This window comes from Terrapene carolina, unplaced genomic scaffold (assembly GCF_002925995.2).
Source record: "Terrapene carolina triunguis isolate 2854851 unplaced genomic scaffold, T_m_triunguis-2.0 Scaffold132, whole genome shotgun sequence".
NCBI classification, from domain to species: domain Eukaryota; kingdom Metazoa; phylum Chordata; order Testudines; family Emydidae; genus Terrapene; species Terrapene triunguis.
Window position 1 is genome coordinate 7,914,244 of NW_020664483.1, and position 12,502 is coordinate 7,926,745.

Here is a 12,502-nt window from a genome sequence, read left to right on the forward strand (position 1 = left end):
TTTATGGGTACTCTGCCCCATTCCATTCCCTTTGCTCATATGGCACAAAGGGAACAGAAGTCACTCACAGGTCCCCAGCTGGAGATTCCTGGGCATGAGGAAGTCCTCATCAGATGTAGAGCCATGTAACTAGCCCCTGTGCCTTTCTCCCTGCAGCCATGCCACAGGTAGGGTTGCCAACCCTCCCGGATTGGCCGGGAGTTTCCCGGAATCGATCTCTCTGTGGCTACTGAAACCAGTCCAGGAGATTTTAATAGGCCGCTAAAAGGCTGGTCGGCGGCGCAGCGGGGCTAAGGCAGGCTCTCTATCTGCCATGGTTCCACGCGGATCCCGGAAGTGACTTGCACGTCCCTCTGGCTCCTAGGCGCAGGGGTGGCCAGGGGGTCTCTGAGCGCTGCTCCCCCTCCCCCGAGCGCCGACTCCACATCTCCCATTGGCCGGGGCAGCGCTGAGCCTAGGAGCCAGATATGCCAGTTGCTTCCGGGAGCCACTCGAGGTAAGCGCCACCCAGCCGGAGCACGGACCCCAACCCCCTTCTGCATACTAACCCCCTACTCCAGCCCTGAGCCCCCTCCCGCATCCAAACTTCCTCCCGGAGCCCGCACCCCAACCGCCTTCCGCATACTAACCCCCTACTCCAGCCCTGAGCCCCCTCCCACATCCAAACTTCCTCCCAGAGCCCGCACCCTGAACCCCAACCCCCTGCCCCAGGCTCAGCCCAGAGCCCCCTCCCACACTCCCAAAAGTGGCATTCTGCCAATGATAACAACCTCAGTGTCCTGTTTGCCCACTTCTCACGGTTATCTCTGTGTCTTTGCCCATTGCCACCTCCTCGTGGAATACCCTTTCTGAGCTGGCACCCCGGCCGCTACTCTCTCCTCATTCAGATCCTTCCTAAAGACCCCTCTGCTATTGACATGCACAGACATGAGTGAACAGAGACTGTAACCCCGAAATCTCCACTACATCCAGACAGGGTGGAGAGTGGTGGCTACAAGGAGCCGATTGTGGCTAACTGATTCGAAGTCACCCAGCCTTGTCATAAGTCAGAGCACAAGGGGTCCTGCCTTTACATATGCTGCTGGCATAACATCCCTTTTACAAGAAAGAATCAGGCATAGGGGATCTTCTGAGATGATCCCCCCTCCTCTTTCCATCAGGTGTGGTTAGAGTGGAAGGTAGCTACAGTGCCACTTTTTGGTGTATAGTAGAACAAAATCCAGTCCTATGCATCTATATAAGACTGCTCTTCCCTGCTGAACACTAACCTTTGATGAGTAAGCACAGTCTTTTACTAAAGACATGACAAAGCATAGGATGTAAACCAGGGGTAGGCAACCTATAGCACGCGTGCCGAAGGCAGCACGCGAGCTAATTTTCAGTGGCACTCACAGTGCCCGGGTCGTGGCCACCGGTCCGGGGGGCTCTGCATTTTAATTTAATTTTAAACAAAGATTTGTAAACATTTTAAAAACCTTATTTACTTTACATACAACAATAGTTTAGTAATATATTATAGACTTATAGAAAGAGACCTTCTAAAAACATTAAAATGTATTACTAGCACGCGAAACCCTAAATTAGAGTGAATAAATGAAGACTCGGCACATCACTTCTGAAAGGTTGCCGACCCCCTGTAAACTAATGTTCCTTTTATACCTCGCTACTAAAATGTAAAATATGAGGGTGGAATGCATAATGTATTAAGAAAGATAGCCTGTGATATTCTCCATTAAGGGAAAATCACATTCACTTAAGAATTGTGGGTAGTCATGAATTTTGAGAAGAGGAAGTGCTTTATAACAAGATTCAATTGCTTGTTACACAAAAAATGGCTCTTTGTTCACTTCCTGAACTTGTCTCATGTTTGCGATTTAGTTTCTGGAAACAAATATCTCTGGTGCCCGAAACTGAACAGCCATGTTAATCGTTTGAAAACAAGGTGCAGTGCTACAGGAATTTTATTAGCATATATCAACCTGGTGGCAAACAAGAAAATGTGCACTTGCACACACAAAATTGGCTCCTTACTTTCCAGGCATGAATTTGCAAGCTGGGATGCAAGCTTGTAAGCCTAGCTTTATTTTTATTAATCATTCATGCAGTGCAAGTTCTCACTAGCAGAGCACTTTTTATTAAACTATTGAACGTGACTTCCTTTAACAGTGTTTAAAGAAGACAAAAATAAAACCAGCCAAGACTTCTACCAAAAACAGGATCATTCTAGAATGAAAGTGGACATGCACATCACTGTTCAGATCATGTTTTGCTTATGCATGAGATAAATGAAGTGGTTGGAATAGATTGGATCTCCTGATAGACACAATGGCGGTGGTATCCTTGTATCCCATTGTATAGCTGTGTTAGAATTAAGATGTTGAGACAGAGATCCCTTCACAGTACGCAAAGTGTTACGTTATATGACTGTTGAGCCAGGTTGCAGTAAACTGGCCGTGTAATTAGCGTAAAACAATTATACCAGAACCTGTGTTGCCTCTTGATAGAGTGGCAGACGGATATTCTGACAGCTGTCTCCTGCTTCTGCTTGTAATTTGATTATCCTCAAAGAGTGAAACAGAAGCAGTCTGAGGAACAAGCCAGGACTGTATTCAGCTGGTGCCATGGCAACCAGTTCTTCATACTCTTTTTGGCCGTCTGAAAATCCAAATAGCTTACCAGTGCTGTGAGTCCCTCCTCCTCCTCCCTGAGCATGGAGTGCTTGTATGTCTTTGTAAACCTACCGTCCACAAGAGTAACTGTAAGGGGTTCATAAGGGAACTGGCAAGGAGGAAAAGGCTGTGGAAATGCTTAGATGAGTTGGATACCAGAGACACATTTATGTAGAGTTCAGCAGGATGGAGGTATTGTTTATATGCTCTCTGTTGAGTGTAATTATGAGAATATTATATCCTGGGGATAAGAAGTATGTGTGCATGTCTTGACAGTTGATGAATAATTACACTGTCTAGTAAAATTAGCTATGAAATTTAGCAGCCGTTCCATACACATATTTTGTTCATAATAGGGATTTGAATGGTATTTTCCTGCTACCTTCTACTTATTTCTAGAAGGGTTTTATGATGCAGCACAATGCTGATTCCATGTAGTTTTACCTCTGATATTGCTAACTAATACATATTATAAATGAGTAAATTACCTGTCTGTTTTGTGGCTGAAAACTACTCAGCTGAATTATATCCTATTAACATTTTTTTAAAGGTTATACAAGACAAAAATACACTCAGAATAATTGTTCAGAAAGATATGTGCTGTATTTCTGAAAGTTAACTTGCAAAAATGAACTGCAATACAGTGGAAAACTGAAGCTACTAAGTCCAGATTTTTCTTTTAGAGCAGTGTATTTAAAACCTGTACGAAATTTCAGGATCAAAAGAGGCAAGACGGTTGGATTGGAAATAAATAACTCCCTCCCCCTCCCCCTGCATGTATTTATTATGTATATACCTATTTGGAAAAGTAATGTAAAATATTCTGTATCTTTAGGTTGATCAGGGGGATGCACCATCAGAAGCTAATAATGAACCCAGACCAACACCAGCAGAAAATGGACTAAGTCACTCCACTTCTCTGACAACGAAGCCAGCAACTCAGGTTGTCCATAGTCAACCAGCCCCGGGTAAAAGACTTAAATGCTTTTTTTCCTACATTCATTATTTAAAAAACAAAACCAAGAAATGGCTGAATAACACTTTCTGTGTGTGCTTTGCATTAAAAAAAAGCTATATAAAATGAGTAGGGGGAAATTGTCCTATGTTTTAACACATAGTATTATTTATTTCACAGCATTAGTAATAGCCTCTTTCTTCCAGAAGGATACCTGTAGGCTTCACATACTGTATCCACTTATGCCTGAAAAGCAGTCACCATTGGAGTGAAACAGGTCATGATTATACAAGAGTTGAAGACAGAAATAATAAATAATAATAATAAAATATAGGGCGGTCAAGCGATTAAAAATTAATCACGATTAATCGTGTAATTAAAAAAAGTAACCATGATTAATTGTGTGATTAATTGCGCTGTTAAACAATAATAAAATACCATTTATTTAAATATTTTTGGATGTTTTCTACATTTTCAAATATGTTGATTTCAATTACAACACAGAATACGAAGTGTACAGTGCTCACTTTATATTTATTTTTGATTACAAATACTTGCACTGTAAAAAACAAAAGAAATAGTATTTTTCAAGTCACCTCATACAATTACTGTAGTGCAATCTCTTTATCATGAAAGTTGAACTTACAAATGTAGAATTATGTACAAAAAATAACTGCATTCATAAATAAAACAATGTGAAACTTTAGAGCCTACAAGTCTACTCAGTCCTATTTCTTGTTCAGCCAATCACTGAGACAACCAAATTTGTTTACATTTGCAGGAGATAATGCTGCCCGCTTCTTGTCACACTGTCACCTGAAAGAGAGAACAGGTGTTCTCATGGCACTGTTGTTGCCGGTGTTGCAAGATATTTACATGCCAGATGCACTAAAGTTTCATAGGTCCCTTCATGCTTCAACCACCATTCCAGAGGACATGCGTCCATGCTAATGATGGGTTCTGCTCGATAACAATCCAAAGCAGTGTGGACCGATGCATGTTCATTTTCATCATCTGAGTCAGATGCCATCAGCAGAAGGTTGATTTTCTTTTTTGGTGGTTTGGGTTCTCTAGTTTCTGCATCAGAGTGTTGCTCCTTTAAGACTTCTGAAAGCATGCTGCACACCTCATCCCTCTCAGATTTTGGAAGTCACTTCGGTTTCTTAAAATCTTGGGTCGAGTGCTGTAGCTATCTTTAGAAATTTCACATTGGTGTCCTCTTTGAATTTTGTCAAATTTGCAGTGAAAGTGTTCTTAAAACGAAAATATGTTGGGTCATCATCCAGGACTGCTATAACATGAAATATATGGCAGAATGTGGGTAAAATAGAACAGGAGATATACAATTCTCTCCCCAAGGAGTTCAGTCACAAATGTAATTAACACATTATTTTTTTAACGAGCATCAGCACCATGGAAGCATGTCCTCTGGGATGTTGGCCGAAGCATGAAGGGGTATACAAATGTTTAGCATATCTGGCACGTAAATACCTTGCACCACCGGCTACAAAAGTGCCATGCGAACACCTGTTCTCACTTTCAGGTGACGTAAATAAGAAGCGGGCAGCATTATTGCCCATAAATATAAACAAATTTGTTTGTCTTAGCGATTGGCTGAACAAGAAGTAGGACTGAGTGGACTTGTACGCTCTAAAGTTGTACATTGTTTTGTTTTTGAGTGCAGTTATGTAACAAAAAAACCCTACATTTGTAAATTACACTTTTACGGTAAAGAGATTGCACTACAGTACTTGTATAGAGTGAATTGAAAAATACTATTTCTTTTGTTTATCATTTTAACAGTGCAAATATTTGTAATCTAAAATAATATAAAGTGAGCACTGTACACTTTGTATTCTGTGTTGTAATAGAAATCAATATATTTGAAAATGTAGAAAAAATCCACAAATATTTAATAAATTTCAACTGGTATTCTATTGTTTAACAGTGCGATTAATCGCAATTAATTTTTTGAGTTAATCACATGAGTTAACTGTGATTAATCAACAGCTCTAATAAAATAATAATAATAATAAAACACACTCATAGACAAGGACTCCTTGAACTTTGGAGAGGCAATGAGCAGAATCCAGATGAACATAGCTCTGGTATTTGCTTGTGAATCGTAAGTACCAGTGCAGCACTTAAACGCAATGGGCCCGGTTTTCCGCAGTGCCCAACACTTCCCATTGTGCCAGTGGAGTGAGATCTTGAGAACAATGGATGCCATGGAATACCAAACACGTCTGAAGAATCTGGCCACTTCATGAAGGTGCCTAAATGGAGTTGAGCTGTGTAGAAAATCGGACCCCGATATTGTATGCTGAGCATTTTTTTGATACCTGGCTCTATGTTGATAAGCATAATAGCAATATGTTTTGAACGTCTCCTAGTCTTACAGTAAAGTACACATGTCCCTTGCTTCATATGCTTTCTAAAATCTCACTTCTTCCAGAAGTGAGTTTGTTATCCCAACCTCTGGATGTCCCAGGGTGACCAGTCTTCTGTTATTGAATATTTACATGCCTCTGTCTCTTAAATTGCTGTGTCTTAAGGGCTGTCTTCATTTTCATATATTAATACAGCACAAGCATTATTAATGCTAAATAAATAATAATACCCCCCATGCACATTATCCTGGTAAATGTACATTTTTACTCCTGTCTCAGGTCCTCCAAAACAATTGCCCCATCATCTCAACACCCACGCCTACACTTTTATTGGTTTGGCTATGGGCCTATGATACTTGAGAAGCAATTTGCTCACACAAAGGAAGATGTAAATAGGAGAGGACATGTATTTTAATGAAGAAGGGGGCACAGATGCAAGCATAGACATTTTTCCTGAGTTTTGAAAATAATAAAGTATTCTGTAATTGTGCAGCTGAGTGTTCCATTATGGACAAGGTCGTTTGCACAACAGTTCCTTATGTCCAAGTGCGGTAGACTCTTAAATTGCTTTTACAAAAATATTTCCAGTTATTTGTGCATGTATTTACCTTTTACTGTACACTTAAAATTCATTCTTTGAAAATGGAGGCCTGTATACATTTGTATTGATATATCTATTTTTAAAAGAATTCTAAAACTACATTATTTCCAATTTAATTATTGATTGTTCATCATAGGCCCCATCCAACTTCCACAAACTTCAGAGGAGTTGTATCAGACCCTTTTAAAGCAATTTTGAACTGTCACTTAAAGTACCAGTGTTTTACTAACCATGAGCCAAATCCTGTTTACCTTACTCACACGATTGGTCCCACTGAGTTCAGCGGCATCCCTCTCATAAGAAAAGTGAGGTGGCTAGGGTGTTTTATGTTGTGTTGTGTTGTTTGGTGTTGATACAAGTGTTGCCTCTGTAGACCATAGGGCTAGTTTGCCTTTATTATATTCACTGTCTTGCTTTCATTATATTCCACATTTATTATATTCAGCAGTAATGCAAGGAACCTAAAGGCCTGTACCCTGTACAACATTAGCTTCAGCACTTAGCATAAAGCTTGAGGCCTATGAACGTTGGCACAGATAAATGGCCCAATGGTAACCCCCAAGTTTTGGGGAACTGAGAATAAAGTGTTTAAGGGGAAATTTTCTCAGAATTTACCATAACTACATGAACATGAGATAACATTCACAGATGTTTGACCACAAGTATGCCCTATCAACGAATCGACATACATGATAATAAATTGAGATCATTAGTATACTAACCAATAGGAGAAGGGCACCTCAACATTAGTATGGTGAGGAAATACAAATAAGGAAGAGGGGAGAAGCCCCTACTGAATGTGCATTAGGCATAGTGGCATCAGCGTAACATATTATACAAGTTGCATCCCAGCCTGCAGGCAATAGGAGAGAGAGGTGTAGTCCTTGGGAGATGCCAGGATGATGGCCACTGGTGAGGATGAGGAAGGTGATGGTGATGAGGAAGATAATGGCTAACATTTCAGGTTGTTCTGCAAGGAATGGTGTGAGTATATGGATGTGCAGATGGACATTCTGTACTATATCCATCTACCTTACTGAGCTGGAGTGTTTGTGACTTTGCTAAATGTATTAATAAACTATTGTAAATACAGAAGTTTTCCTATAGTGTGAGTGTTGCAACTGTGTACATCAGGGTTCCCAACTCTACAGTAATTTTAATACTGAGCCTGATCTTGGGAAAAGAACCTGTCAACCCTCAAAGTGATAACTGGAATTCTTAAGTAATCAATATAATTAACACATAATCTATGAATTGGGATCCACATCCATGTTGCTACTCTTGGGCAGTGTGAAAGGTACCTAAAAATATATTTCCTCACATTATTCAGAATGTTTACACAACTGTATATGCTATGTCAACTGCGATAATGATATAGAATATATATAAATTTTCTACAGGCAACACATGTGACTTCTGTTTAAAAAGAATGGAAATCAATACTATCTTTTACTTCCAGGTTCTGTGAAAGCACCTGCAAAAACAGAAGATCTTATTCAGAGTGTCCTAACAGGTAATAAAAATACAGGTGTTATGCAGTAGCATATTCTGAATGAATATTACGGTTTTGTCCAGGGATACGTACATTTCGTAAAATAGGCTACCTGGTTTAGACTTTTCATTGTCTGATTATTGCTGAAAGAACTTTGTGGCAAATGTTCCCTTAGGACACAATCCTGCATCTTGAATGGCAAACCCCCCATTGACTACAATGAGAGTAGGATTGGGTCCCTACAGGGAGCTTTTTCTTAATATCTCGCACTGTTGCACTACCGCCCGTGCCAGTAATGGTGGGAGTATAGACGCTCCCCAACTTATGCACGGAACACCTCGCGTAAGTCGAATTTTGCATAAGTCGGGAACGTATACCCAACAATTACGCAAAAAAAAAAAAAAGCTTAAGGAACTTTTTCCGTAAGTCCGGATTTGCGTAAGTCGGGTTTGCGTAACCTGGGGAGCATCTGTATTCGGAGTCTGAATGCAGAGAAGGTACCAGTATTCTGACCAACGTGTCATCTAGACTGGCTCTGAGCAGACTTAGATGGCTTAATGCCAGTGCCTTGCATACGCTAGAGCTCTTACTATTGGAGATTTTGGAGATGCACCCATGAGAGTGTAGCTATCAGTGCAATGTAGAGCCCAGTCCTGAAGTCAATGGCATAACTCCTAACAATAAGATACACCACTTGTATTTCATCGTACCTAGTTGAATGTCATTGCTGGCTTAGCTTGTTGAGGACATCAAGTCCATTCTTCACTTCCAAAGCTGAGAAGCCCTTTAGTTCAACTTCTTTGAAGGGTACATTGATTCTGCTATAGTAAGAGGTATATTTTCAATTTGGTCCATGAAGCTTTAGTTTTGCAATTCTCCTGGACATTCAACTGAAAATAGAAGTTACTTGTCAAACTGTAGCACAGCTAAAGCCTTGTGTACTGGTATGAAAATGTGTCCTTATGCAAACTGTTGCCTAGAGAAGGGAGTGGGAAAGGAACAAGTAACAGTATTTACCTATGGACTGCATCGTACCTTAGGACAGAACTGCATTTGAGGTTATCTTTGGATTTCAGTTAAATTCAGTGGCTTGCACTGTTTAAAATTTCATAATTGGAGGCCCATCCAGAGCTTTGGCTTCTTTTCCATAACGATTTCAATCAGAGAAAAATGATGCAGTTTCCGTGATTATTGTTGCAGAAGTGGAAGCACAGACTATTGAGGAGCTAAAACAACAGAAGTCATTTGTTAAACTTCAGAAGAAGCACTACAAAGAAATGAAGGACCTTGTAAAGAAACACCACAAGAAAACCACTGATTTGATCAAAGAGCACACTGCAAAATACAACGAAATCCAGAACGACTACCTGCGTCGTAGGGCAGTCTTAGAAAAAAACACAAAAAGGGAAAGTAAGAAAAGGTATGTTAACTGGTATGAGAAGGTATGTTAGTGTCCTCTCCTTTAATACAAAAGATCTTTACCCATTTACTTGTAATTGATAACAACAAGTATGTGGAGATAGCACAAGAGTACAGATGAAAAACAAAGGCCATGACATTCATAGATTGAATGAGGGCAGAGATCTTGAAATGAAGGTGGGACCTGCAACAATGGATAGAAGCCCCCCTTGTGATGCATTTGTTCTCTACTCGCAACCAGAGAAGGCGGTCCCAATTTACATGGTAGATTGCTTGTATATATCACCTTCCCTATACAATAGGGGACACACTACTTGTGTATTGAGAAACCCACTGTCATCTGTATGGTGCTGTCCTGGGATTCAGTTGTTCTGATAATCCATTCTTTTTAGGGTGACCATACAGCCTCTTTTGCCCGGGACAGCCCCTTTCTTAAGCCCTGCCCCAGCTGTTCCTTTTTGTGTGTGGCAAAAGTGGGCATTTGACCCCTTTGCTCTGGCCAACATTTGTCAAAGAAGTGCGGTGTGGAGGAACATGCGGAGGGGCAAGGGGCGAGGCCAGCCCGGTGCAGGGGAGAGGCAAGGCTGGAGCGATCAAGGACAGCCGGGGGTGGGGGGGGAGGAGAGGGAGGGAAGGCAAGCAGGGCACTAATGACCAGTGATAGCCTTGTGCAGGAGGAGGGGAGAGGGAGGAGGAGGCAGGGCTCAGGCGCGTGGTTCGGTCCCGCCCCCGTGGGGGGAGGTGGAGGAGAGGCCCTTGGGCCAGCCATGTGCAGTGTCCCGTTCTCTCTTTCAGAAATCTGGTCACCCTAATTCTTTTACAAATAGCACACACTTGATTGTGGAGTTCCCACATGCCCTGAGTAAGAGGCTGCACCTAGGTGCAGGAGCAGACCAGGGACCAACTCATAACTACAGAGTCACAATTCAATCCCTGATTCCTTCCTTGCTGCAGGCAGGAGGTATCTGCATCAGCTCTTTACTGGCACAGATGACTTGCCTCTCCTAGCAGGCACAGTTGTACTAGCTGATGTGCTTTTGCAAGGTGCCGCACACTTCCCATGCCTCCCTGCTTTTCTGCAGGGAAGGAGGAGGAGTATCCCCAGGGAAACTGCCGCTGCCCCTTCTCCTTTACACTGTAACTCATGCATGTAGTCCACAGGGGGGAGATAAGAGACCACCTTATGCCCCTTTACTCCCCTGCAGAGACCAATAGGACAACCCATGCTCTGGCCCAACCCGAGCAAACAAATGGCTCTAGGTCCCACAGTGTGAATTCTAAAGGTGCAACCCTAGAGATGAAAATCAAAATTGGTCCCGTTTTATTATTTGTGGCAAGGAGGGCCATTGTTAACTTGTGTCTGCCTCCAAACTGGAACCCTGGAAAGAATTGTTAATAGAATACTAAGAATTAGACCTATTCCTTGAATCGAACACCTGATAGATTTACTGACTAACAGCGGAAAGTAATTGAATAAATTTCAAAATATGAATTCTCTAGACCACGTGGTGACGATAGATTTATTGTAAGTAGATCTGGGCAAGATGTTATGGCCCCCTTCCCTTTATGCAGTCCCTTTCTGGGCCAGTCTACTTTTCAATCCTCCATTGCCCTGTATTTTTTTGTTTGTGTGAAAGTGATTTTTTTTTTTTAGTTTGTTAGAAAATAAAGGGGTATGGGCAGTGTAGTTATTTCTGTCAATTTGATGTGGGAAGTGTACTGTGACTCACTAAATCTTTGGAATACTCTCAGTTTGAGCATGTAGCAATGAACTATATATCAATAAAACCCCTAAAAACAATGACTACAAACACTTATGCAAAATATAATTACTCATGTGCCTAAGTTTATGTAGGATTAGATGCTAATAATACCACAGTTGAACCTGCTTAATCAGGGATGCCTTTTGGTAGATTTCAGTTCATCCCAATTATTCAGCATTTTCATTTAATTATAATGTATTTAAATGTAGTAAACATTACAGCATCATTCTGCAACTCATTTAATTCAAATAATCACCATTACATTCTAAGTCCTTTTTATTATTTCATACAATTTACTACTTGCAATTCATCATAGCTTTTAAAATATGAAAACCATGAACATTAAACAAAAAAATCTCTGGGAGACAAGCAGAGAGAAAAAGCCAGGAGTGATTTCTGGCCTCTGACGTCCATAACAACACCTCTGATAGTAACTGGCAGTGAATTAGCCCACAAATCGTTCCCAGAAGGCAACTTGGCCATTTATGATTGTCCAATGACAGAACCCTCATTCAATTTAATAGGAATTTTGTACTTCTAAAGCAGCCTCCCCATATTTAAGTAACTTAGAATTTGAACATTCTGAAAACAGCCAAAGTTTGAACAGCCAAAGTTTGAGTCGATAAAATTCGTTAGCGCTGTTTGTCAGCTGTGTTATGCAGAAATTTGTAATCTGCTGTATGGTCCAATGCCAACATGCAGGACAGAAATCTGTAGGAATATGGATCAGGGCATATTCTTTCATGTTTAATTTTTTTTTGTTTAGATTGTTATTATTTTACCTTAATCCTTTAACTTTATGCACTGTTTATCTCACTCTCACATGCACCATTCACTGCTCCCTCATCAATCCCTTTCCCTGCCCTTGTTCGTTTACCTTTCTTTCCCAAGACCAAAATCTCATTCTGCATCTTAGGGAGTTTGGTTTTTAGATTCTTTTTTTAATTTTTCCTTTGCTTCTGTGTGCTGCCTTACTCAGTTTCCTACTCCTCGGCTAGTTTCCTTTTTCACAGAAGTCCACAGTTCTGCAGTTCATTAAATACTTCCACACAAATACACACACATTCACTGTACATAACTTCCAAAGGAGAGTAAGTTAGCAGATATAGGGATGTTCCTAGCTCCTGAACAAACACTGGCGAGGCTTTTTATAAATGCAGGCCTCAGGTTAGGTTCCTAAATCCCCATTTAGGCACCAAATAGGTGACTTCAT

The 12,502-nt window shown here is 40.9% G+C and overlaps 1 protein-coding gene across 2 annotated transcripts in view; it reads left to right on the top strand.

The window, feature by feature from the left end:
- PLCB1 (phospholipase C beta 1) overlaps positions 1–12,502 on the top strand; it is a 637,760-nt gene that overhangs the window by 519,996 nt on the left and 105,262 nt on the right. For both annotated transcript variants that reach the window (XM_024192884.3, XM_024192885.2), the window contains exons 24-26: positions 3,505–3,637; positions 8,075–8,128; positions 9,308–9,527. In XM_024192884.3, the coding sequence (XP_024048652.1) occupies positions 3,505–3,637; positions 8,075–8,128; positions 9,308–9,527 (407 nt within the window). The remainder of the gene's footprint in view (positions 1–3,504; positions 3,638–8,074; positions 8,129–9,307; positions 9,528–12,502) is intronic.